Genomic DNA, 27970 nt, shown 5'->3' with positions numbered 1-27970 from the left:
TTAATCTTTGCTCATCCCTTTTATTCAGGCCATTTCTTGAGATGGAAAGTTTAGATGTGGGGTTTGTTGTATCGGAGGGGATAAATTCGATTAGTCCCTTCTTTGGTTCTTCCCTTCGGCCATCCCAAATTTTTGAAAATGGGCTTTGAAAGGAAAAAAAGTCTGACCGGGTTGTAGTTCTTCGGAGGAATCGAGGGAGTCCACATCTCTTTTGGTCTCTCTACAGTGGTGGATCAGAGAGCTGTTTTTTGCCAAATAAACCCCTGTTGATGCAAGTGCTTGTCGTCTCCCTCTCCACATTCAATAACCACTATCTGAGAGTACAAGCCCTCTCTGTCCATCAGCTAATCAAACCCACTAAATCATAAAATCAAACAAATCTCACAGAAAAACAGTTTTATTATGACACCCAACGAACTTACCCTCCAAAAAAAGAGAAGAAAATGTTCTTGTTGCATCTCGGGCTCTCATTAGGACCAGGAAGATCAAAACTGGGATGAGTTTGATGCATGGTTCAAGATATTCTCCACGAAAGCACCTTTGACGCCCCATCAGAATTTCAAAACGGCGCTGTCTCTGATCAGCAAAACTGTTCTCGCGTTCACCGTCAAATCTGAAAATAGGTTAGGAATCCCGCCGACGGCGTAAGTTTCTGGTGAGAATCCGTTCTGTTCCTTGCCCGGAAAGATGCAGTTTTGAATAATGAGCAATGACGTTTTCCCGTGCCTCGTTTTGTCGCCCTTCTTCAGTTTGCTTTCAGCCACGGGTGGAAATGGAAGTCCGGTCATCTTCTTACTGTGTTCGATGTTTCTGCTTGGCAGGTAACTAACACTAGGGTTTCTTCTTTATCCATCTCATCCTAATTTGGCTTCCATCTCATCCCCTTATTTCTCTCAATTTTTCGGTCCATTGTTGTGATTTGTTGTGTTTTCCCCTAGCTCAGGGAAATCCATCCCTGTTTCAGACCTTTTTTCTCCTTGCCTTGCCGCTGGTAATGGTCGCCGTAGCCGGAGTAGGCGATGGGGAGCCAGAGCCATAGTGGGAAGAAGATGAAATGACAGTTGTCCTTTTATTTAAATAATTAAGGGTAAAATGGATATTTAGGGAAGAAGATGAAATGACAGTTTTGTCTTTTTATTTAAATAACTAAGGTGTAAAATGGATATTTCACCTTTGGGTACTAACTGTGCTTAACGTTAGGGGTGTCTGTGACATTTTGATCAAGTTTGGTAAGTTTATGAGATATTGGATACTTTTAGAAGGTGTCTGTGAAATTTTTCCTAATTAATTTAATAAATAACAATTATTGCAACATACTTGAAACATAAAATATTTGCTAATAGAAGAAATAGTTTTTTTTTATCATGTGAGAGTGGAGAAGAAAAAAAAATGGAAACACAAAGAATAGGAAAAGAAAGAAGACGGATGAAGATGGCAAGTTTTTTTTTTTAATCACATAGGCATAAGAAATATGACGATTGAGGGAAAAGAGAATGAGGAAACATGGGAATATAAACGCTTCGAAACCGAGGTTTTCTACATTAGTGTTTCTCAAAACTGACACTACACAAACCGCATGTAAACCGGTTGTAAATTGAATAACGAAAACCAAATAGAAACCAGTAAAACTGGACCGTATGCAAAACGATTTTGATTTTGACTGATTCCTATCTGATTCGGTTTTAATTTCACCTAATCAAAATGTAAATTGCACCGCAATCAACTGAATAACCAAAACCACACCGATTGACACCCTAACCCTAAGCATGACCAAGAATCACATTCGAACATGGTTAAGGAAAATAATCCAATAATATGATAGAGTACTAATAATTAAGATATATCACTACTTTGGAAAAAGGAAAACCATAGTCACACTGTCCATGTGGCCATTTTTCTCACTCTCTCTCTCTTTTCTCCCTAACCATGTGGGTCTTTCCTATATATGAATTGTGTGGTGTCTCTTCATGTGCCTGCATTGGTTTGGTGTGGATATTCAGTTCCACACCAGTGAGTGGCGATCCCATGCCCTTTAGACAAATCACATTTTGAATTTTGGAGAAGTAGGAGCATGATTCAGTGAGCGGTTGCGACTCATCAATTGGCCATCTTTCTTGGAGTTCTCCAAACTTAGTTTGGTTTTTTTCATATATTTTCGGCTACTCACCCCAAACAGCAATCTAAAGAGAAAAGAGATATGAAGAGGAATGAAAAATGTTTCCAATTTTTTGTGTTGCAATTCAGCAAACTTGGGGGGGGGGGGGGTGTGGAGTTTATGCGTGGAGATTTCAAATCAAGAGGAATCCGTATCTATCCAATGGTTGATACGAATATCATCTTTCATGGTGCTTGAAGTCAATGGACCCCAAGTGATTATGCACAGAAAGAATAAGATCTTCTTAATCAATGTATCATTACTAGTGCTGAAAATTTAAATGTCGCTCAAATTCAAAGTATTCTCAATTGTGTCTATGCAGAAGCCAACAGACCTTCTCAATGCCATTGCTTCCGCAAGCCTTGATCTAGCTTCATTGTGGCGATGCAAAATTAACAGAGTATTCAATACAGCCCACCTCACCTGAGCATCTACTTCACTCTCAGTAAAGCCCAACCACTTAAATACTCTATCTAACTGTTTCACAAACAAGAAAACAACATTGAGTGATGCTATGAGGTTAAACTGGTGATACTTGATCAGCATGAACAGAAGCTATATCTTAAGGAAATCAACATGGTTAGGAAAGTAATAACAATACCTTGAGAACATCAGATGAGCTACTCTCAGAGCACCCAAAGACGAGACACTCGGATGCTAAACCTGCCAACGCTATGCATGAGAATCTATTCAAATTCTGCAAGAAAGATACCCTTGCCCATAAGAGATCAAAGATGATTAAGTTCTTATTTGAGTATTTGCTGCAGTAAGAAAACCCTGTACAATGTTTTGGAAATATCCCCAGCAATGTAGGATTAACAGAACACAGTATATAAAAAAACAAAAAAGATCATTCAAGTGCATGAAGCTCCCACTACTGCAGGGTCTGGGAGGGGCAAATGTATGCAGCCTTACCCCCTGCTCGCAGGAGAGGCTGCTTCCAAGTTTCGAACCTGCAACCAACAGGTTGCAATAGCGTGACTTAACCGTTGTGTCAAGGCTCACCCACTAAACAGTATAAACAATTATACAATTGACTATGTACAATAGCACAACTTAACAGTATAAACTATTATAAAATTGACTATGTACGATGGTGATGGAACAAGATTTATGTAGTCCATCCCAAGTAGTTCAGCCAGGATTCCTAATGATAGATCCAGTACAGCTTAGTAAACAAATGATTCACTACACACCCCATATTGCAATAACCATTTGCCAGCTTCTGTTCACACTATGACCACACAACCTATTCAACTATGGAAATTTTTTATAAAAAATTAAAACAATTAAGGTGTTGGTCCTGATGGGGTAAGAAATGGACAATGCTCAAAAAGCTCAAGTGTCAGTATGGTTACCCATGTCTGTATGGTAGGATAAATGAGAAGAACCGAGTTTTGTTCCTGAGATGAATTATTACTTCACTTCGTTTTTTTTTCTTTGAGTACTAAAACATTTCCACTCATCCTTGAGGCACTTGGACTATCCAACAAATGTTCCCATCTTTTGAAAATAAATTGGTTTTCCAGAATATATGGTAGATTTAGCTCTCCATTCTTTCCATTCCTTGTGATTCTCTTAGGTATGATGGCTAACCTTCTTGGTTCCTTGAAAATGTCAGCATGTTCACAGGTAAACTCATTCGGATGTATTATCCCAAATCCGGCCATCTCTACCCAATCCAACAAAATTTGAAAAATTGGGATGTTACAGTTGAGCCCAATTAGTCTGGCTTAAGGTTCAGGGTTGTACCCTCAAGCTGTGCTAGAAATGACACCAATACCACAGCAGATACTTTTCGGTTCATGGTCTCATATCATGAAATATTTCAAAGGATTCAGAATGCTGTTTTAATTATTGAAGGAAGATAATCATTGTAATTGGTAAATACTTCTAAAAAGAGTCTTCTTATGCTTGCTAATCATTATTCTCCTGGACCATCCTATTTCTGTGAAGTCTTTTCTAAATTAAACCTGACATATGCAAACAAACAGCAGCACCAGATGAAAAATTGAAGCATTATTGCAACTCATGATATTTAAAAAAAAAAACAAAACACTATCATAAAATTACAGTGCATGCACAACCCTCCCCCCACCCCCCCCCCCCCAAAAAAAAAGAAGAAAAAAGAGTATCATGTCATCATAAACTTTCTTCAGAAGAACCAATTTTTGGAACAAAGGGCTTACCCTAGCTGAAACTTTTCCATTATTGACCTTCCTCTTTGGTAGCTTTCCAGTATGAATCTGCATGTATGAGCAATATATGTCAAACATTTACCAAATAATGTCAAAATAAATTAAACATGGGTTTGATAGCCTTTACACAACAATCTAGAGAAACCCATACAGTCAGCCATACTACAAAACCTTTTTGGTGTTCAAATGGTTGTCAAGTGTTGGCCAATTCAGTGACCCTAAAGTTAGGAGCCATTGCTAATGTATGAAGCACAGCATATTATAGAATGAGAAAAGAAATAAATAATGCATCCTTTGTACTGGGGGCAGAAAACTAATGCCAGAATTCATCAGCTTTACCAGGATACAGGCCAGATTCCAAGGTTAATCAAGTTCTATGAGATGTTAAGACACCTAACAAAAAGAGATTCCTTTTATGGATCCATCCTAATACAATGACAAACAAGGAGGAAAAAATAAATAAATAAATACTATTATGAGGTGATCTTTTCTAGGTATGGGTCCTGTGTAGATAATTAAGGAGTCATAATTTATATGAAGCAATAGGACTAGCTTGGTCCAATAGCTTATATTTTTTATAATTATTTTTTCTCCCCAGTTAGGAAATGGGATATTTTAGGTATTTTAAGTTCAACACCCTTGTTGGATTTGATTCAAATTGATCTTAAAGTTAATATTATTTTTGAGTAATCAATTTTAGTCTTATTCTTATTGGGTTGTCATTAGCTCATTGGAATCATGAACATAGGTCTTGATGTCTCCTGCAATTTTATCCACATCATTCTCTTGACAACTGTTTTGCATCCTGCAATTGTAATCCACATCATTCTGCTCAGTGTCATATAGAAAATCTCATATCCTTAGCTCATCACGACAGAATTCTGCTGAATCACAAAAGTCACTCAACGCACTTGGCATGCCTACTATTAATCAATTTGGGCATTGGAAAACTAACGTCTTCATAGTGAGAATACAACACAAACTCCTACATCAAATAACGCTGCCAAAATCACCAAGTTTTCTTAATAACATATACTCATTGAATCTGGGGGCATCTATGATCATACAATACATTTGAAGGACCTCTATGGGTCCTATCATCCACATAACTTATATTTCTGTAGGTTTCTGTTCGCTTTTAGTTTTGATCAAGCAGTCTTTTAGAATATTATAATCCTTTTCATACTTTTAATTCCTTATTTTCCAGCTTCAGTGGATGTACATTGAATGAGAAGAAAGGGAGTTTTTCCTTTGGCTTCCGTTGTCTCCCATAGTGAGCTTTGGAGAGAGTTTGCTCTGCTGTTGTGTATGATTCCTCATCTCAATTAAACAAATGGCTTAGTCAGGTTGAGTGAGCCCACAATTGGCAATGTCCGTTACACCTGATTGACAGACTCTTAGATCTGTTTTGATTTTCTTTCTATTACCTTTTTTCTTGGGCGGTATTTGCAAGTTTTGGCCACTGGGGATGGAAGTACAGAATTATGAATGAATACAAGGATCTTGATCTCATGCCATGGCTGATCCTAAAACAATGTGTACTGTTTAAGTTTTCTTCTGTGCCTTCACAGAGGCTGCATATGACATCACATTACTAGCATGAACCATTTTTGTGGGGTAGACAGGATATTTTATTTAAGGGTAAATTACAGATCACCCCCTAGTTTTCAATCGAAACTCAGATCACCCCCTGGTTTAGACCCCAAAATGTCAAATTAGTCCCTGACGTTAGTTTTATGCTGTTAAGTGATGATGTCACCTAATTAAATAAATTTAAATCCCTAAACTACCCTTTAGCAGTGTTGATTTACAATTTTACCCTTGCAACTAAAAACCCCAAATCCTATCTATCATCTTCCTCACAGCAGTCTATCCCTCACACCTGCAACTCATTTCAAGCTGAACTTCACCGGAGAAATTCCCTTCTTCTTCAACATGGAGCTGCTTGTCGAGATACACACGGAAACCCTATTACATTTTACTTCTTAAACAAATTCCCTTCTTCTTCAACATTCTTCTTCAACCTTCGTGTACAAATTCCGACAGAGAATCATTTCGGCCAGAAAGGGCGAAGCATCTTGGCCACCGAAGGAAGGAGAAGGTAACTTTTTCCCCATTACTTGTAATTTCATTATAGTGCTCATAATTTTGGGGTTTTCTTGTCACTGGAACCAAAACCCTAATTTTCCAATGTTCCTTCAATAACAATAGGGTTGTTCTTATAACACATTAAGCTTGTGTAATGCCCATATTTTCCATATGTTCTCTGTTCTAATTTCTCCAACCTGTGCTATAATTATTAAGCAATGATAGAGTCCATACTCCCTACTACATTATGTCTATGTTATGTGTTTAGAGTCATATTTTCAGCAGGAATGTCAAATACCAGTCTGGTTAACTACTTGAAGAAGTAATCACTCTACCGTTCCTTCCTTGAAATCCCATTCTTGCAGTAGATCCATTGCAGGCTGAAAACCTTTTAGTTCTTACTTCAGCTTGCAATGGATTGGCACCTAGAATTAACAAAATATCACACTAACCATATGAACCAGAGGAATAGTAACTATCATCAGAGACAACTATAGTTAAATTGTTAGGATTATTCATCATAATCAAATCAAACCAGATGATTGAGTCTAACAACAGAGAATCATTATATGTGAGGATTGTTGGTTTGGCAAACTAGGTGAGAATGGATGATTAGACATGGATTCAGCACTTCAATTGTAAAACTGATTTAAAATTACCTCTGAATTCCATTTGATACCTTACATTATCAAATGGTTTCTTGCTTGCCAGATTAAGTAAGCTAGCAGGGTACCATTACAACCAATTTTTTTCCCATATTTTCCATATGTTCTCTTTTCCTTTAATATTTCTTCTATTTCATGGTTGTGCTTTAATTCAAGTTCAAGTTGCTGAATTGATTATTGACAAAACTCTGGTGTTTTTGCATGGGTATTTTCATACTTACTCTTTGATTCTAATTTATGTTTTAGAACCCAAAAGTTATAATCAAATTATAATGTCATAGTTCAAGCCAACTTCTATGAAATTTTCTAAATCTCATTCACTATGCTAAATCTGATTTCGGTAGGGTACCAAACCATTTGTAGTCTCCCTGAATTTCTGTGTCATCCTTGTATATCATTAATTATTGACCCTATTTTCTATATACCATTTCAGGGTTGCCTTTCAAAGATACAACAATCAATGGATGTGAAGGCACCAGTATGTCACTACTATAATGGGATTACATATGAGAAATGGATAGACCCAGACAGGTATGGGTATTTGGATGTAGTCTCTGATGTTTATAATTCAGTGATCAGAGATGAAGCACCTGCGGGGCATACAGTACATTTCTATGTGAAGTGTATATTACCAGAAAATTCTCAAGAGATAGAGATTATAAGTGATGACTCTGTGTTGCTGTCCTTGAGGATGCATAAGAAAGCAGAGAGGTTGGTTTATTTGGTTTATGAATTACAGGTGTCTGAGAATGTGGTTGATGGGAATACAATTAATGGATTCCCTAGTTTATTGGTTCCCAGAGTAAATGAACCAAGGATTGGGACAAGTAGGTTTGGAAAACAAACTGTGAGAAGAGGGGGCATTTCCATTAATGCTAGTAGGGCATCCAGTGGTGCTACTGGAAGCTGGAGTATTGCCACTGCTTCTGTAAGTAACAAGAGTGATTTACTGGGTTAAATTTGTCCAGTAAGTTTGATGCATCAACTGGTGGAAGTGGTAGCACTTCAGGTGATGCAATGGCTACTATTAGGACAACAACTGATATTGGTGAAAGTAGTAGGATGGCCCGAAATGATGAAGTATTCAGAGGAAGTGAAAATGAAGGAAATGAAGAGGATTTTGGAATTCAAAGAAATGAAGAGGATTATGGACTTGATGGAAATGAAGAGGATTATGGTAATGAAGGAAATGAAGAAGGGGGGGGGGGGGCAGCTGAAAATGATGAAGTGGAAGAACAAGATGATGGAAGTGAATCTAAACTATATGATGACTTTGATAGGGAACTTAATAATACATCAGAGGAAGAGGAAGGGGTGGAGGAAACTGAAAATGATGAAGTTGAAGAGGTGCATGTAGGAATGGATGAAGAGGACTTAGTAGAATATGATTTTGATGAGTATCATTGCAATTTTGATAAAGAGTTTGACATAAATGATGAGACAGATGTTGACTTTGCCTTGAATTCATTGTTTAGTAATGTGCACCACTTCAGGGCTACACTTGGTGAGTATGCCATTAGAAGGGGTTTTGATGTCTTGAAGACAAAAAATGAGAAGGACAGGGTAACTGCTATATGTGTTGCAAATGGTTGCCCATGGAGGGTGCATGCATTAGTTTTGAAAGATAAAATAACTTTTATGATCAAGACATATAACTCACGGCATACTTGTAAAAGACCTGGAAGAAACAGTAATGCTACAGCAGCTTGGATTGCTGAAAAACTTGAATCCAGGTTGAGGACAGACCTTGACATGCCAGTGTAGAGCATGATGGACTTGATCAGAGAGTTGTATGGCCTACAAGTATTTGAGACGCAATGCCACAGGGCAAGATTGATTGTGAAGGGAGAGAGTGAGGTAATGCATGGGAAACAGTATGCAAAATTGGGTGTGTATGGTCATATGTTGACAGCAAGGAACCCTGGTACTGTGTATATACTAAGACCATATGATAGATATGATTTTTTAGAGGCTCCAAAGGGTATTTATCTGTCTTGATGCATGCAAGAAGGGCTTTATAGTTGGATGCAGGCCTTTTATAGGTCTAGATGGATGTCACTTGAAGGGTAGAAATGGAGGAATCCTATTATCTGCAATTTCATTGGATGGGAGCAATGGGTTGTTTCCTATCACATATAGTGTTGTTGAGGTGGAGAACAAAGACAGTTGGAGGTGGTTCCTCTACAACTTAGAAGATGTACTTCGAATGAACCAGAATGCAGTGGGCTTGACATTTATGTCTGATAAGCAAAAGGTATAATTTTGATTTCAGCGTTTTCTATATCAAGTTTACATGTGTTTTGTTAATATCTTATAATCCTAATATATTTCTAAATTGTATTGTAGGGCCTACAAGATGCAATAGCTGAAGTCTTTCCTTACGCCAATCATAGGAATTGTCGTAGTAGACATATCTACAGCAATTTCAAGGAAAGATTTCTTGGTTTATGTCTTGGCGTAAGGAAAGAGACACATCTACAACAATTTCAAGGAAAGATTTCCTGGTTTATGTCTTGGCGTAAGGAAAGAGACACATCTACAACAATTTCAAGGAAAGATTTCCTGGTTTATGTCTTGGCGTAAGGAAAGACACATCTACAACAATTCCTATGATTGGCGTAAGGAAAGACTTCAACTATTGCATCTTGTAGGCCCTACAATACAATTTAGAAATATATTAGGATTATAAGATATTAACAAAACACATGTAAACTTGATATAGAAAATGCTGAAATCAAAATTACACCTTTTCCTTATCAGACATAAATGTCAAGCCCACGGCATTCTGGTTCATACGAAGTGCACTTTTTAAGTTGTAGAGGAACCACCTCCAACTGTCTTTGTTCTCCATCTCAACAAAACTATATGCGATAGGAAACAACCCTTTGCTCCCATCCAATGAAATTGAAGATAATAGGATTTCTCCATATCTACCCTTCAAGTGACATCCATTTAGACCTATAAAAGGCATGCATCCAACTATAAAGCCCTTCTTGCATGCATCAAGACAGATAAATACCCTTTGAAACTTTGGAGCCTCTAAAAAATCATATCTATCATATGGTCTTAGTATATACACAGTACCAGGGTTCCTAGCTATCAACATATGACCATACACACCCAATTTTGCATACTGTTTCCTATGCATTACCCCACTCTCTCCCTTCACAATCAATCTTGCCCGGTGGCATTGCATCATAAATACTTTTAGGCCATACAACTCTCTAATCAAGTCCATCATGCTCTGCACTGGCATGTCAAGGTCTGTCCTCAGCCTGGATTCAAGTTTTTCAGCAATCCAAGCTGTTGTAGCATTACTGTTTCTACCAGGTCTTTTACAAGTATGCCGTGAGTTATATGTCTTAATCATAAAAGTTATTTTATCTTTCAAAACTAATGCATGCACCCTCCATGGGCAACCATCTGCAGCACGTATAGCAGTTACCCTGCCCTTCTCATTTTTTGTCTTCAAGACATCAAAACCCCTTCTGATGGCATACTCACCAAGTGCAGCCCTGAAGTGGTGCACATTACTAAACAATGAATTCAAGGCAAAGTCAACATCTGTCTCATCATTTATGTCAAACTTTTTATCAAAATTGCCATGATACTCATCAGAATCATATTCTACTAAATCCTCTTCATCCATTCCTACATGCACCTCTTCAACTTCATCATTTTCAGCTTCCTCCACCCCTTCCTCTTCCTCTGATGTATTATTAAGTTCCCTATCAAAGTCATCATATAGTTCAGAGTCACTTCCATCATCTTGTTCTTCCACTTCAACCCTCCATGGGAAACCATCTGCAGCACGTATAGCAGTTACCCTGTCCTTCTCATTTTTTGTCTTCAAGACATCAAAACCCCTTCTGATGGCATACTCACCAAGTGCAACCCTAAAGTGGTACACATTACTAAACAATGAATTCAGGGCAAAGTCAACATCTGTCTCATCATTTATGTCAAACTCTTTATCAAAATTGCCATGATACTCATCAGAATCATATTCTACTAAATCCTCTTCATCCATTCCTACATGCACCTCTTCAACTTCATCATTTTCAGCTTCCTCCACCCCTTCCTCTTCCTCTGATGTATTATTAAGTTCTACTAAATCCTCTTCATCCATTCCTACATGCACTCTTCAACTTCATCATTTCAGCTTCCTCCACCCCTTCCTCTTCCTCTGATGTATTATTAAGTTCCCTATCAAAGTCATCATATAGTTCAGAGTCACTTCCATCATCTTGTTCTTCCACTTCATCATTTTCAGCTGCCTCCCCCCCCCCCTTCTTCTTCATTTACTTCATTACCATAATTCTCTTCATTTCTTTGAATTCCAAAATCCTCTTCATTTCCTTCATTTTCACTTCCTCTAACTACTTCATCATTTCGGGCCATCCTACTACTTTCACCAATATCAGTTGTTGTCCTAATAGTAGCTATTACATCACCTGAAGTGCTACCACTTCCACCAGCTGATGCATCAAACTTACTGGACAAATTTAACCCAGTAAAATCACTCTTGTTACTTACAGAAGCAATGGCAATACTCCAGCTTCCAGTAGCACCACTGGATGCCCTACCAACATTAATGGAAATGCCCCTCTTCTCACAGTTGGTTTTCCAAACCTACTTGTCTCAATCCTTGGTTCATTTACTCTGGGAACCAATAAACTAGGGAATCCATTAATTGTATTCCCATCAACCACATTCTCAGACACCTGTAATTCATAAACCAAATAAACCAACCTCTCTGCTTTCTTATGCATCCTCAAGGACAGCAACACAGAGTCATCACTTATAATCTCTATCTCTTGAGAATTTTCTGGTAATATACACTTCACACAAAAATGTACTGTATGCCCCACAGGTGCTTCATCTCTGATGACTGAATTATAAACATCAGAGACTACATCCAAATACCCATACCTGTCTGGGTTTATCCATTTCTCATATGTAATCCCATTATAGTAGTAACATACTGGTGCCTTCACATCCATTGATTGTTGTATCTTTGAAAGGTAACCCTGAAATGGTATATAGAAAATAGGGTCAATAATTAATGATATACAAGGATGACACACAAATTCAGGGAGACTACAAATGGTATGGTACCCTACTGAAATCAGATTTAGCATAGTGAATGAGATTTAGAAAATTTCATAGAAGTTGGCTTAAACTAAGACATTATAATTTGATTATAACTTTTGGGTTCTAAAACATAAATTAGAATCAAAGAGCAAGTATGAAAATACCCATGCAAGAACACCAGAGTTTTGTCAATAATCAATTCAGTAACTTCAACTTGAACTTGAATTAAAGCATAACCATGAAACAGAAGAAATATCAAAGGAAAAGAGAACATATGGAAAATATGGGAAAAAATTGGCTTGTAATGGTACCCTACTAGCTTACTTAATTTGGCAAGCAAGAAACCATTTGATAATGTAAGGTATCAAATGGAATCCAGAGGGAATTTTAAATCAGTTTTACAATTGGAGTGCTGAATCCATGTCTAATCATCCATTCTCACCTAGTTTGCCAGACCAACAATCCTCACATATAATGATTCTTTGCTGTTAGACTCAATCATCTGGTTTGATGTGATTATGATGAATAATCCTAACAATTTAACTATAGTTGTCTCTGATGACAGTTACTATTCCTCTGGTTCATATGGTTAGTTTGATATTTTGTTAATTTTAGGTGCCAATCCATTGCAAGCTGAAGCAAGAACTAAAAGGTTTTCAGCTTGCAATGGATCTACTGCAAGAATGGGAATTCAAGGAAGGAACGGTAGAGTGATTACTTCTTCAAGTAGTTAACCAGACTTGTATTTGACATTCCCAAGATTTAAAGTATCGGAATCGGGTATCGTATCGTATCGTATCGTTTCGGAGATATGTATCGAACAATACAGATACACATAGAAATGGTCAAGATACACATGGTAATGTAGTCCTAGGTAAGAGTAGTCCCACTAGGAGCCAGGGTAATGGGGTCACACACAAGGGCTGGCCGATTGGGTTAGGGTTTACTAATTTAGGGCAAAAACTAGGGTTAGGGTTGAATAAAGGTAATGGGGTTTATAGGGTTTTAATATGCAGGTCTAGGAGGCTTTAATGGTATATAAATATTAGGGTTTAGGAAGGTTCGAAAATTCTGTAGTTTGGGCAGAATTGAGTTGCAGGTTTTAGGTTTAATGGAGTGGGGGAATGGAGGGGTTAGAGTGGAGACTAAGGGCTAGGGTTAAGGTCGAGTGTGGGGAGTGGTGTGGGGGATATAGGCTGGAAGTAGGGTTTGAAAGTGATGGCCAGATCTGTAGTTATGAGGGAGTCCTAGATGAGATAGGAGTTGCAGGTTTAATGGAGAGTAAGGTTTGATGGATGGAGGGGGGTGAATTAGGTCTAATGGAAGGGGAATGGCTGGGCAGATTAAAAGAAGAAGGTTTAAAAACAAAGTGCAGGTTCAAACTTACTGAATTGCAAACACAATGGCAGCAGCTTGATGATTTGAAAGAGCCTCCCGATCTTCACAATGCAAGGAGTCGCAGGAGTCCACCTACCCTTTACCACCTTGAGATCCACAAGGATATACACTCACAAAGAGCAGCAGCAATGGCAGCAAGGCTAAGAAGCATAAATTTTTAATAATGAATTGTGGGGGAGCCTCCCACGAATTGATGTATTTATAATAGGGGCTGATCCATCAATCAGCCAATCAGTCCTATTCAGAGAAGGAGTTGTAATCCTAGCTCTGAGTCCCAATGACAATATGATCAGAGTAGGAATTGTAGTCCTAGCTCTGAATCCTAGTTACAATATGATCAGATCTTGTAATCTGATTTAAAAAAAAACAAATCCGCCTTTAGAAATCGTGGAGGGGAGAAATGAAATAATAAAAGGTCAAATGACCATTATACCCTTAACTAAAGTACTGGAAAAAAAAACTAAGTATGGAAAAAGGAAAAAGGCTCGAACAAAAAACACAGCAGCAGCCATATCATGGCTTCTTCTTCTTCCTAGTACTTGGACCTGCATCAGCTCTCCTCAGCTTAGAAACATTCATCTCCGATGAATGGGTGAAGGCCATATAGCGATCATATAACTCTGGGTCAAGCTTCTTGAAGTCATCGGCATGGATCCAAGTACTGTCCTGGCGTGGGCGACCTTTCCATTTGACAAGAAAGGAGTGGTAACCGGCGCCTTGACGAGTTGTCTTGTGCATGTCATCCAGAACCTCTTCAATCACATCTGCAGTAGGTGGTCTCAGTTGGGGCAGCCGCAGCATGTGCTCCGAATCACCATCTGAATGATGTCCCGTGTACAAGTATAGATCAACCACATTGAAAACATTGCCCATATCAGCAGGCAGCTCTAGAACATAAGCATTGGGCCCAATACGTTTCAGCACCTTGTATGGACCCATCTTCCTTGGATGGAGTTTACTGTTGACACCCGGGTGGTATCTCTCTGGATTCACCCGTACCATGACCATGTCTCTAGGCTTGAACTCGACGAATCGACGATGCTTGTCAGCAGTGGACTTGTAGTGATCAGTACTGAGTGCTATCTTGCGGCGAACATCAGCGTGCACTTCGGTAATATGGCGGAGGAATTCATCCGCTTCTACACTTACCCGAGCTTGAGGGGGTAAGGGAATGAGATCAATAGAACGACGGGGTTGTATCCCAAGGAGAATCTCGAAAGCGGTACGACTGGTGTGTTAGAAGCCATGTAATAGGGGTAGTTTAGGAACTAGTCTCACTAGTTACCTTATTATGTAATTCTTCTATTTCTTCTTTATTTCCCTTATACCTCCCTAGGGAGGTGGATGTAATTCCTATTAGTGATGATTAAATGAATATATGGTAAATGGAGAAGTCTCTCCATTCACAATCGTTACAGCCCAACACACTCTTCTCTCTTCTCTTTTCTCTCTTGCTATCTTCTTCTTCCTCCAACCTCTTCCTTCTCTCTTCTTATTTCCTAAACCTATATTCTAACTTGGTATCAAAGCCCTAGGGTTTGAGAGTCGAATCCAGCTTCCTGTTCTCATTTTTTGCTTCTCTTTGAAATCATTTATTTCAAGGAGAAGCCTCCTATGTAAACAAATCTGTGAGAAAACTATGAAATAAGGTTGGAATAATCTATTCTAGTGATTCCTACTGCTATTCGAGCTTGGATGCAGCTCATTTGGTGATTTAAAGGTCAGATAGCTACTATTTGGAGTTACCGCCAGCCCTCCACTGCAGTTCCTATATCTCCTTTGATTGGCCTGGTTTTGTGGATTGGAATGGGTCATTAGAATCGTGGAAGGATGGTGTTCAAGGGCCATGTACTGCTTCTTGCTGATTGAAGACTACATCTGAGCACAACTCTTTTTCGTGGGAACCAGTTTCTGCCCAGATTTCTGATGTTGCAGACTTCATTCCCTTATGTCTTTCTCATTTCGGCATGGATTTGATGGTGGAGCAGCTTATTAGGATCGTAGAAGGATCCTTTTTCCTGTCTTTTGTGCTCCTTATGGCTGGATGAGTGCTTCTCTTTGATAAAACTCAATCTCATGGTTCCTCTGTTCTGCCCAAGTAACACCGAGAGTAATTTTCTTCCTTTTTTTCTTGCTTCGAGTTGAAGGTTGATGCTCTCTTAGTTGAGGATTGGATATGCATAGACTTTGAGCAGTTTTATCACTTGTTTGAAGCTTTTATTACTACTTGCAAGCCTTTGTGAGGCCTTTTTAGGGACTGACCTGTTGGGCTGCTATTATACTGCCCATGAAGTGTTTGATTTAAGTCCTCTTAGACATTTGCTGCTAGGACTGCTTCGGCAGTGTGCTATCCTAGGCTGCTTATAGGACTTCTTGCTTGTTTGGTTTGAGTGTGTACTCCCCACTTGCCTTTGGTGAAATTGTTTATTGTTGGTATCCATCATGGCTAGTTCGGATACATCTGTGCTTGGTACTGCTGATTCTCAGCCTCCCACTGTTGTCCCTTAGTTGGCTTATGAGAGTACTCGTCAACAGATTTCTTTTGTGAAGCTTGATGGTACTAATTACCTGGATTGGTCACACTCTGTGAGACTTTCCCTCAGGAGTAAGGGAAAGCTTGGATATATAACAGGTGCTATCAAGGCCCCCACGGCTGGTTCACCGGCCTTTGATAAATGGGAGACCGAAAATTCTACTGTTATGACCTGGTTGATCTTCTCCATGAAGCCCAAGATTGGGAGAAGATTTGTAAGGAAGGAAACTGCCAAAGCTATTTGGGACAATGTCTCTGTGACCTTTGACAGAGTAGGTGACACTGCCAAGGTCTATCAGCTCCATCAACGAATCCACTCATTGAAACAGGGTGACAACACTATTTCTGAGTATTACAGTGCGTTCCTTAGTCTTGTGGAAGAGTATGATCATTACAGAGACCTTCGTTTGACCAACCCAGAGGATGAAGCCAAGGTGTATCCGACTCTCTTGAAAAAGAGCGTGTCTTCTCTTTACTTGGTGGTTTGAACTCTGACTATGAGCCAGTTAGACTCCAGCTGTTGGGCCGGTCTCCCCTTCCCTCTCTTAGTGAAATCTGTAGTTACTTACAGAGTGAAGAGACCAGGCGACTTACTATGACACCACCACCAGCACCATCTGAGAGGTCAGCCCTCAATTCTAGTTCTATTCGAGACACCAGTGGAGGTGGTAGAGGCCCAGGGCCTAACCGTGAGGAAGCTAGTACTGTGGAGACAGTTAGTGCCAGTGGAGTTGGGCGAGACAGATTTAAATGTGATCATTGTGGTCGCATTGGACACACCAAGGATAGGTGTTGGTCTCTCCATGGTAGTCCTCCTGGTATGCGTGGTCGTGGTGGCCGTAGAGGGGGAGCGCGGGCTCATTCCGCAGCAGCGACTGATGCTGATGCCCCACAGGATGACTTCACCTTTATGGATGCAGTGGTTTGCAGGGTTGTGTCACAGTTAAGCACATCTAGTATGGTTGGATCCTCGTCATCCTCAGTGCAGGTCTCCACCTCAGCTTCCACTGCCGCCCAATCTTGGGTCATTGACTCGGGTGCCACGGACCACATGACTGGTACGTCTCATTATTATGATTCCTATACCATTTGCTCTGGTAAGGACAAGGTTAGGGTAGCTCACGGCTCCCTTTCCTCCATATCTGGTAAGGGTAATATCCCTATGACATCATCTATTTCACTTTCTTTTGTTCTTCATGTCCCTAACCTTACTCTGAATCTTCTAGCTGTGAGTCATCTGACTAAATCTCTCAATTGCTGTGTCACATTTTTTCCTTCTCACTGTCTTTTTCAGGATTTGGTGACGAAGAGGATTATTGGTAGTGGACGTGAGGAGAAAGGCCTCTACTTTTTTTATCCGTTTTTGCCCACAACTCATTCCTATGTGTGTGGCCGAAACCATAGTAGTTCTGTGGATTCTGTTATGTTATGGCATCGCCGTCTTGGCCATCCATCTTTTGTTGTAATGAGGAAACAGTTGCCTCACTTATTTTCATCTATTGCCTCTTCTCATGTTTTTCAATGTGAAACCTGTATGTTTGCCAAATATTGTAGGTCTTCATATCCTTATCATGGTAATAGAACTATTGCTCCTTTTCATATTGTGCACACTGATGTGTGGGGTCCTTCCCCTACTACTTCTTTATTTGGCTATCATCGTTACTTTGTGTCATTTGTTGATGATTTTTCACGTGCCACATGGACTGTTCTTCTGAAGCATAAGAGTGATGTTTGTGATGCCCTTCAGAATTTTTACCAAATGATTCTTACCCAATTTGAGACCCGCACCAAAATTGTGCGTTCTAATAAAGGGGGAGAGTATATGTTTAGTTGCCTTCAAGCCTTCTTTACTACTCATGGCATTATCCATCAGCTAGCGTGTGTTGACACACCCCAACAAAATGGGACTGCTGAGAGGAAAAATCGCCATCTCCTAGAGGTCACCCGTAGTCTCTTGCTAGGCATGCATGTCCCTAAGACCTTCTGGTCTGCGGCTCTTCTAACCGCCTCCTTTCTCATCAATCGTATGCCTACCAAGCTTCTTAACTACAAATCTCCCTTGGACATCTTATCTCCCAAGGCCTCTGTCTTTTCTATTCCTCCTAGAGTCTTTGGTTGTGTTTGTTATGTGCATGTTAACAAATCTGCTCGCACTAAACTTGATCCCAAATCTCTTAAGTGTCTCTTTCTTGGGTACTCTTCTACTACTAAGGGGTACAGGTGTTATCATCCTTCTTCCCGCCAAAGTTTCATTTCCAAGGATGTTACCTTCCTTGAATCTGTCCCTTTCTTTGTTCCTTCTCAAGATCCTCTTGGGGGAGAATTGTGGGAGTGAGCAAAGCACGATGATTTCTTCCTTTCTCCTCTACCTACATCTCCTTTTCTGCTTGACATTAGAAAACACACGACTGTAGATGTGGTTGAGATTAATGATCAACTAGGGGGGAATACAGATTTGGTTGTTGAAAGTGGTTCTGGTAAGGAGAAGGATTACCACCTTACATACAAAAAAGGTGAAAGCTTGCATAATACGAGAAAGATGATCTACCAAGAGTCCTCTTCAGATCCAGATCCACATCCTGAGATTCATCCTCCTCAATCAGGTGACATTTCTTCTCCTCCATCTGATTTGGACCTTCCTATTGCTATTAGGAAAGGGAAAAGAACTTGTACTAATCCTATATCCCAGTTTGTTTCCTATGATGCAATTTCTCCTACAGGACTTGCCTTTATTTCTGCTCTTTCTACTGCTTCCATTCCCAAGAATGTCATTGATGCTATGTCTGACCCAAAGTGGAGACAAGCCATGTCTGAGGAGATGATGGCACTTAAGAAGAATGGTACTTGGCAATTTGTTGATCTTCCCAAGGGACGTGTCCCAGTTGGATGCAGATGGGTCTACACAATCAAGTATAAATCTGATGGCAGTATTGAGAGATACAAAGCAAGGTTGGTGGCCAAGGGGGCACAGTCAAGTTTATGGAATTGACTACCAGGAGACATTTGCCCCTGTGGCCAAGCATAATTCAATAAGAGTTCTTTTATCCTTAGCTGCCAACAAAGATTGGCCCTTATATCAGTTGGATGTGAAGAATGCCTTCCTTCATGGTGATTTGGAAGAGGAAGTGTACATGCAAACTCCACCAGGCTTCAAGATGCCCTCAGCTGAAGGGAAAGTGTGTCTCCTTAAGAAGGCTCTATATGGTCTCAAACAATCACCAAAGGTATGGTTTGAGCACTTCCAACAGGCCATTTTAAAGAATGGATATTCCCAGAGCCAAGCTGATCATACTCTCTTTACCAAGCGGAGTAATGGTACTATCACAGCTCTCATTGTCTATGTTGATGATATCGTGGTCACAGGAGATGATACAGCTGAGATAGGTAAATTGAAGAGCTACCTGGCCCAGCAATTTGAGATCAAAGATCTAGGTCCCTTGAAGTACTTCTTAGGAATAGAAGTATCGAGGACCAAGAAAGGGATCAACATATGTCAGAGGAGGTTTATTCTTGACCTGTTAACAGAGATAGGGATGTTAGGCTGCAAACCAACTAGCTCTCCTATTAAGCAGAATCACAAACTAGGAGAGGATTGTGGTCCCTCTCTTGTTGATGCAGGGAAGTATCAAAGGCTAGTGGGGAAACTTATCTATCTCTCTATGACTCGGCCAGATATCTCTTATGCAGTGGGAGTTGTCAGTCAATTCATGCATGCTCCTAAGAGTGGCCATTTGGATGCTGTGTATCGTATTCTAAGGTATTTGAAGTCCTCTCCAGGGAAAGGATTGTTGTATGCAAGGCACAACCACTTGAGAGTGGAAGGCTTCACAGATGCCGATTGGGCTGGTTCCATTACAGACAGGAGATCTACCTCCGACTATTGTACCTTTGTGAGAGGTAACTTAGTCACATGGAGGAGCAAGAAACAGCATGATGTGGCCAGATCTAGTGCCGAGGCAGAATTTAGAGCTATGGCACATGGAGTGTGTGAGCTCATCTGGCTGAAAAGACTTGTTCAAGAATTGGGATTTGACACTGAAGGGCCTATGAGACTGTACTGTGACAACAAGGTTGCCATCAGTATTGCCCACAACCCTGCCCACAACCCTGTGCAACATGACCGGACTAAGCACATTGAGGTTGATAGGCATTTCATCAAGAAGAAGATAGACTCGGCTGTATTTGTACTCCTTTTGTGAAGACGGGATCGGTTGGCAAATATCTTCACCAAAGCTCTTGGCTCTCCTCGGTTTAGTTCCTTCCTAAGCAAGTGGGAATGCATGATATATATTCTCCACTTGAGGGGAGTGTTAGAAGTCATGTAATAGGGGTAGTTTAGGAACTAGTCTATCACTAGTTGCCTTATTATGTAATTCTTCTATTTCTTCTTTATTTTCCTTATACCTCCCTAGGGAGGTAGATGTAATTCCTTTTAGTGATGATTAAATGAATATATGGTGAATGGAGAGACTTCTCCATTCACAATCGTTACAGCCCAATATACTCTTCTCTGTCCTCTCTTCTCTCTTGCTATCTTCTTCTTCCTCCAACCTCTTCCTTCTCTCTTCTTATTTCCTAAACCTATATTCTAACTCGGTGGTCCTGTTCACGGAACTGTAGTATGTGAACTTAGCAATGTCAAGGATAGAGGGCCATGTCTTCAACCTATGGATGCGAACAATCTCCTTGAAAAACAGCTTGGCGATGTAGGAAGCATCAAGTGTTCTTCGACATGGGATAAAGTGAGCCATCTTGGTGAATCTGTCAACCACCACCATGATGGAGTCAAATCTTTCTTTGGTAGGGGACAGTCCAAGTACGAAATCCATACTGAGATCAACCCAGGGCTAGTGAGGGATCGGCAGTGGTGAATAGAGTCCCGTGTTTTTCTTGGTACCTTTAGCTAGCTGGCAAACTCGACATCTCCGGATTACATGCTCTACATCTTTGGCCAAGTGAGGCCAATAGTACCGATCATTCACCTGCAAGATGGTTTTATCTTTCCCGAAGTGTCCTCCTAAGCCTCCTCCATGTAACTCCCTGATAATATGGTGTCGTAAGAACGAATCGGGAACGCAAAGCCGGGTTCCTAAGAACAGGTAACCATCATGTAATGAATACTTAGGGTGCTGTCCACCCTGCTTTAAATCAGCATATAGGACTTGAAAGTCCCTGTCACTAGCATACTCTTCTCTGATCTGCTTGACGCTAAGTGCATGGGCTGAAAAAGTGTTCAAAGTCAGGACTTTTCTACTCAGTGCATCAGCCACTGTGTTCTCCTTTCTTAACTTGTATTTGAGGGCAAAATTGAAATCCTGTAGATATGCAATCCATTTAGCATGCCTGGTGCTAATGGACTTCTGTGAGTGGAGGTGCTTGAGTGCCTCATGATCAGTGTACAGGACGAATTCTTTGCCAATAAGATAGTGTCTCCAATGTCACAAGACCTGAACAACAGCATAAAGCTCTATGTCATAGGTAGAGTACCGAGTCTTGGCATCATTAAGTTTTTCACTATAGAAGGCAATGGGATGCCCATTCTGCATAAGAACTCCGCCTAGACCAACATGGGAAGCATCAGTAGCAACTTCGAAAATATGGTCAAAATTAGGCAGGCGTAGTACTGGAGCTTCAGCCATCTTCTTCTTAATCACCTGGAAGGCTTTGTGAGCTGCTGCTGTCCATTCGAACTGACCCTTGTTCTGCTTGGTGCATTCGGTTATGGGTGCCATAATGGCACTAAAATTGCGAATGAATCGCCTGTAGAAGGAAGCCAAACCGTGGAAGCTTCGGACTTCAGTGAATGTCGTCGGAATAGGCCATTCGACAATGCTTCGGACCTTTTCCGGATTAGCTTCAACACCCTTGGAAGAGATTATAAAACCAAGGAAAACAACCTTGGGCAGCATGAAGGAGCACTTCTTTAAGTTGATAAACAGCTTCTCTTGCCGGAGTACTCATAGAACTTGTTTCAGGTGGTCTATATGTTCATCTGGATGCTTGTTGTACACCAAAATGTCATCAAAATAAACAACGAGAAATTTACCGATGAAAGGACAAAGTACCTGTGTCATGACTCTCATGAATGTGCTAGGTGCATTTGTCAGGCCAAAGGGCATGGCCTTCTACTCGAACAATCCATCTTTGGTCTTGAAGGCTGTCTTCCATTCGTCTCCAGGCCGGATGCGAATCTGATGGTACCCACTTCGAAGATTGATCTTGGAGAAGATCTTAGAACCGGACAGCATGTCTAGCATATCATCAAGCCTAGGAATTGGGAACCTATACTTGACGGTAATCTTGTTGATAGCTTTGCTGTCCACACACATGCACCACGAACCATCTTTCTTTGGTGTCAACAAGGCTGGAACAGCATAAGGACTTATGCTTTCTTCAATGAACCCCTTTTGGAGCAGCTCTCCAACTTGTTTATGAAGCTCTCTTCATGCTCGGTAGGACTCATCCTATAGGCGGGCAGATTTGGTAACATAGCACCAGGTACCAAATCGATGGCATGTTGAATGTCTCTCAATGGTGGCAGCTCGTTGGGCAGTTCTTCAAGTACCACATCCGAGAAATCCTGTAATAACTCCTTGATGGGCTGTGTAAGTTTCACTTTGGATTGGGCAGCAACTTCTTGAGTCACCACGGCAAGAACCAAGCCTGTATCATGGCTGGTTTGTTCAAACTCTCTCTGTGGGACAGCTAACAAATTACTTCTAGATTCTGTCCCCTTCTGATTGGTGCGCATGACACGGCGTTTACGTGCTTCTGCAGGTAAATTAAGAGGGTACCACGTGATCTGCTCTCCTTTATGTTGAAACACACACTGGTTTTTTCTTCCTAGGAGGGCAACATAATTGCCGTATAACCATGGTCTTCCCAATAGAACGTCAGTCATTCTCATCGGAATAATATCACACCAAATTTCCTCTGAAAATTTGTGGGCCTGTAAGGGAACATAGCATCTTTTGTTCACATCAAGCTTATTCCCATTCAATAAAGAGACTTTGTATGGCTTTGGATGCTTTTCAAACCTCAGATTTGCCTTCTTTACAAGGTCTTCAGAAACAACATTAACACAGCTGCCACTATCAACAATTATCTGGGCAGTGCGCTCACCTGCTCGCAAGCGGGTATAGAAGATGCAACTACGACGCCAATCTTCACCCTTAGTTTCAGCACTCAATATACGTGCTACTACATGAACACCTCAGGCATCTTCAAAGTAATCACCCAGGTCATCAAAGTAGGCAGTCCCATCATCATCATCATCAGGGGGTAATGCACAAATACCCTGTTCATCAAAATCATCAGGGTCTTCTTCTTCCCTTTCAGCTACATGAATTGGCCCCTGTTTTTGTGGGCAGTCCTTAGCATAATATCCCTTTTCATTGCAGCGATAGCATGTATTTGATTCACTGGTGGTCATTGGTGCTTTGCCCTTGTCCACACGAGAAGAGTTGCCAGTATAGGGGGCTGTCTGTGTAGAACCAACAGTGATGTTGTTACCTCTATTGTAACCATTAGTTGGTTTGGATGCTAGAAAAGATTTCCTGGTCTCGACAGCAGTGGAGCCAAACCTTCTAGTGGTGTTCAATAGGTCTTCAGCCTTCAGGGCTTTCTCAAAGCAATCCTTGATGTCCAGAACATCGGCAACTCCAATCGCCCTAATAATATCAGATCTCAATCCCAGCCGAAATTGAGATAACATCTAAGTAGCACTCTCTCTGGTATCAGTACGAGAAGAAAGAGAATCGAACTTCTGCATATACTCGGATACAGCCATAGTCCCTTACCGAAGGGAGTTGAATTGATCTTGCATCTGAGCTCTGTAATGTCTAGGCAAATATTTCTCCTTCAAATCATACTTCATGTCCTCCCAGTTAGTAGGAGCATCACCTACACGCTCCATATCTCTCTCTGTCTTTTGCCACCATTCTCGGGCAGGGCCAATCAGCTTGGTACGTGCCAATCTCATCTTTCGATCTTCCGGCAAATCATACCAGTCAAAATAATCATCCAGGGCAGCAAGCCAGTCATAGAACACCTGTGGATCACCATGACCATTATACTCCTTTAGTTCTAGTTTGACCTTCTGTGTATCGTACCTCCTAGTAGTAGCTTCATCTCCAGTGAGGTAGGTTCTCACATATTCCTCAAAGTTAGGTCTTCGAGGTGCTTCTGTAGTTCTGTCCCTGTCTTCTCTGTAGTCATCTCTGTTAGGTCTACGTCGGTCCCTGTAATCTCTATCATGTCTGGAATGATCTCTGTGGTCCCTGTGACGCCTGGGATGACCTCTATGATATTCATCGCTTCCCAGAGTTCCATGTACTTCAAAGTAAACTTGTAATCTGTCCTCCTCTACATATAGAGGGTAGTTCACAAGAGGCACAGCTTGCCTTTGTTCTACAATCTGTAACCGATCACTGATCTTATGGAGCATGTCCATGATTGCAGCCATGGGATCAGGTGGGGGTGGTAGTGTTGGATCAACAATAGGGTTGCCATGTTCTTCCATGGCTTTGATACCAATTAATGTAGTCCTAGGTAGGAGTAGTCCCACTAGGAGCCAGGGTAATGGGGTCACACACAAGGGCTGGCCGATTGGGTTAGGGTTTACTAATTTAGGGCAAAAACTAGGGTTAGGGTTGAATAAAGGTAATGGGGTTTATAGGGTTTTAATATGCAGGTCTAGGAGGCTTTAATGGTATATAAATATTAGGGTTTAGGAAGGTTCGAAAATTCTGCAGTTTGGGCAAAATTGAGTTGCAGGTTTTAGGTTTAATGGAGTGGGGGAATGGAGGGGTTATACTGGAGACTAAGGGCTAGGGTTAAGGTCGAGTGTGGGGAGTGGTGTGGGGGATATAGGCTGGAAGTAGGGTTTGAAAGTGATGGCCAGATCTGTAGTTATGAGGGAGTCTTAGATGAGATAGGAGTTGCAGGTTTAATGGAGAGTAAGGTTTGATGGATGGAGGGGGGGTTGAATTAGGTCTAATGGAAGGGGAATGGCTGGGCAGATTAAAAGAAGAAGGTTTAAAAACAAAGTGCAGGTTCAAACTTACTGAATTGCAAACACAATGGCAGCAGCTTGATGATTTGAAAGAGCCTCCCGATCTTCACAATGCAAGGAGCCGCAGGAGTCCACCTACCCTTTACCACCTTGAGATCCACAAGGATATACCCTCACAAAGAGCAGCAGCAATAGCAGCAAGGCTAAGAAGCATAAATTTTTAATAATGAATTGTGGGGGAGCCTCCCACGAATTAATGTATTTATAATAGGGGCTGATCCATCAATCAGCCAATCAGTCCTATTCAGAGAAGGAGTTGTAATCCTAGCTCTGAGTCCTAATGACAATATGATCAGAGTAGGAATTGTACTCCTAGCTCTAAATCCTAGTTACAATATGATTAGATCTTGTAATCTGATTTAAAAAAAACAAATCCTCCTTTAGAAATCGTGGAGGGGAGAAATGAAATAATAAAAGGTCAAATGACCATTATACCCTTAACTAAAGTACTGAAAAAAAAACTAAGTGTGGAAAAAGGAAAAAAGGCTCCAACGAAAAACACAGCAGTAGCCATATCATGGCTTCTTCTTCTTCCTAGTGTTTGGACCTGCATCACATGGAAATACACTTTTGGAACAAAAAACAATATAAATAAGCAATATATAACAAGTGTCATGCATAAACACTAAAATGGTGAATAATGTATAACCAAACAAGTGCATTAAATTGTAATTGTTATAAAAGATGAGGTTTCTTACATGTTGTAATCGTCTATAGCCATGAAGAGTATTGGATGATGCAAAGGATGATGTTGTAGCACTCCTTGATTCGTTTTTTAGTTTAAAAGTGTGAAAAACCAAGATTAAATGCAAGATTTTAGACTATTGGTTTAGAGTTTTCCTTCATTTTTTCGTTAGATTAGGAGTTGTATCAAGTCTGTGATGAAAATGATTTGTTTTTATGGAATGTGTTGATGGTATCGGTACGTATCGGTATGTATCGAGCTGTATTGGCCGATACGTATTAAACCACCCACAAAACCCTTTACTGGACGTATCGATGGTATCGTCACATATCGGTCATATCGTATCGTATCGGTCGATACATTTCGATACAGTTCATTTTTTAAAAAAAGAGAGACGTATCGGTATGTATCGTATTGGTATCGACCGATACCACCCGTATCATATCGGTCTATACTTTAAACCATGGACACATTCCTACTCAAAATATGACTCTAAACACATGACATAGACATAATGTAATAGGGAGTATGGACTCTATAATTGCTTAATAATTATAGCACAGGTTGGAGAAATTAGGGCAGATTAGAACAGAGAACATATGGAAAATATGGGCATTACACAGGCTTAATGTGTTATAAGAATAACCCTATTGTTATTGAAGGAACATTGGAAAATTAGGGTTTTGGTTCCAGTGACAAGAAAACCCCAAAATTATGAGCACTATAATGAAATTACAAGTAATGGGGAACAAAATGACGGGGAAAAAGTTACCCTCTCCTTCCTTAGGTGGCCAAGATGCTTCGCCCTTTCTGGCCGAAATGATTCTCTGTCGGAATTTGTACACGAAGGTTGAAGAAGAATGTTGAAGAAGAAGGGAATTTGTTTAAGAAGTAAAATGTAATAAGGTTTCCGTGTGTATCTCGACAAGCAGCTCCATGTTGAAGAAGAAAGGAATTTCTCCAGTGAAGTTCAGCTTGAAAAGAGTTGCAGGTGTGAGGGATAGACTGCTGTGAGGAAGAAAATAGATAGGATTTGGGGTTTTTGGTTGCGAGGGTAAAATTGTAAATCAACACTGCTAAAGGGTAGTCTAGGGATTTAAATTTATTTAACTGGGTGACATCATCACTTAACAGCATAAAACTAACGTCAGGGACTAATTTGGCATTTTGGGGTCTAAACCAGGGGGTGATTTGAGTTTTTTCAAAAACAAGGGGGTGATCTGAGTTTTGATTGAAAACCAGGGGGTGATCTGTAATTTACTCTAAATAATTTGAAAGATGGTGAAAAGATTCTTGCTGCTATGTCAAACCAGAAAATAGACACAAAATTCTAGCAATTACCTTGCAATAGCCAAAAGAGCAATGTAGATAATAGCCCCCACAACCTTATCTAGTTTCTAGATGAGGCTCTTGGCAATAAAACAAGAAGAGAAAAAGGAGCAGAGGTTGTATATGTCACCCTCCATATACACCCAATGTTTTCCACAAGTTCCATGTATCCCACATAAACTTCTGAACTGTTACTAATTGAATCCAGAACTTCCTTTGAAGTAGCACTGTTCCTGGATTTGAATACCATAATTCCTATAATAATAAGAGAGCATATCCTTCTAACCTATTATAAAAGGAGTAGAGCTCCTAATTCAGTACTTCTGCATAAGTTTAGCTTCATCATAAGTGGAAGAGGGCAATCAAATTTCTAGATCTCGAAGGTGGAAAGAGTCTCAGTAAACACCAACCTGGCATAAGTTGGATCAAAAGGATATTACTCAAAGAAATAAAAGACCAATGGTCTTCACAAGGTGTCATCTATTGATTTCTTCCCTAAATTTTTGCATTATGGCACTAAACTCCATTGTGAAAGAAGAAACATTAGGCTGACACAAACTTGTATCCTGTGTTTTGTATTCAATATGCAATTCAATTCATTGATTCCCCCCCCCCATTCACCAATATTCAACTTATAACTTCTGAAAGATAAATACAATAGGTAAAATGCCATAGATAATATGGTTTAAATGAGTTTTCCACTGCAACTACATTGCAGAGCCCCTCCACACCTATAACAGTAACCCAAAGAA

At 40.3% G+C, this 27970-nt stretch overlaps 1 protein-coding gene across 3 annotated transcripts in view; it reads right to left on the bottom strand.

The window, feature by feature from the left end:
* Positions 1–2425: 2425 nt before the first annotated feature.
* Positions 2426–27970, bottom strand: part of LOC122657502 — a 57079-nt gene continuing 31534 nt past the window's right edge. For all 3 annotated transcript variants that reach the window (XM_043852218.1, XM_043852220.1, XM_043852219.1), the window contains 3 exons: positions 4345–4401; positions 2757–2852; positions 2426–2632 (listed from right to left, as the gene is read on the bottom strand). In XM_043852218.1, the coding sequence (XP_043708153.1) occupies positions 2432–2632; positions 2757–2852; positions 4345–4401 (354 nt within the window). In that variant the 3' untranslated portion in view covers positions 2426–2431. The remainder of the gene's footprint in view (positions 2633–2756; positions 2853–4344; positions 4402–27970) is intronic.

This window comes from Telopea speciosissima, chromosome 4 (assembly GCF_018873765.1).
Source record: "Telopea speciosissima isolate NSW1024214 ecotype Mountain lineage chromosome 4, Tspe_v1, whole genome shotgun sequence".
NCBI classification, from domain to species: Eukaryota; Viridiplantae; Streptophyta; class Magnoliopsida; order Proteales; family Proteaceae; genus Telopea; species Telopea speciosissima.
The sequence above is the reverse complement of the archived record's forward strand: the minus strand, read 5'-3'. Positions and strand labels throughout refer to the sequence as shown.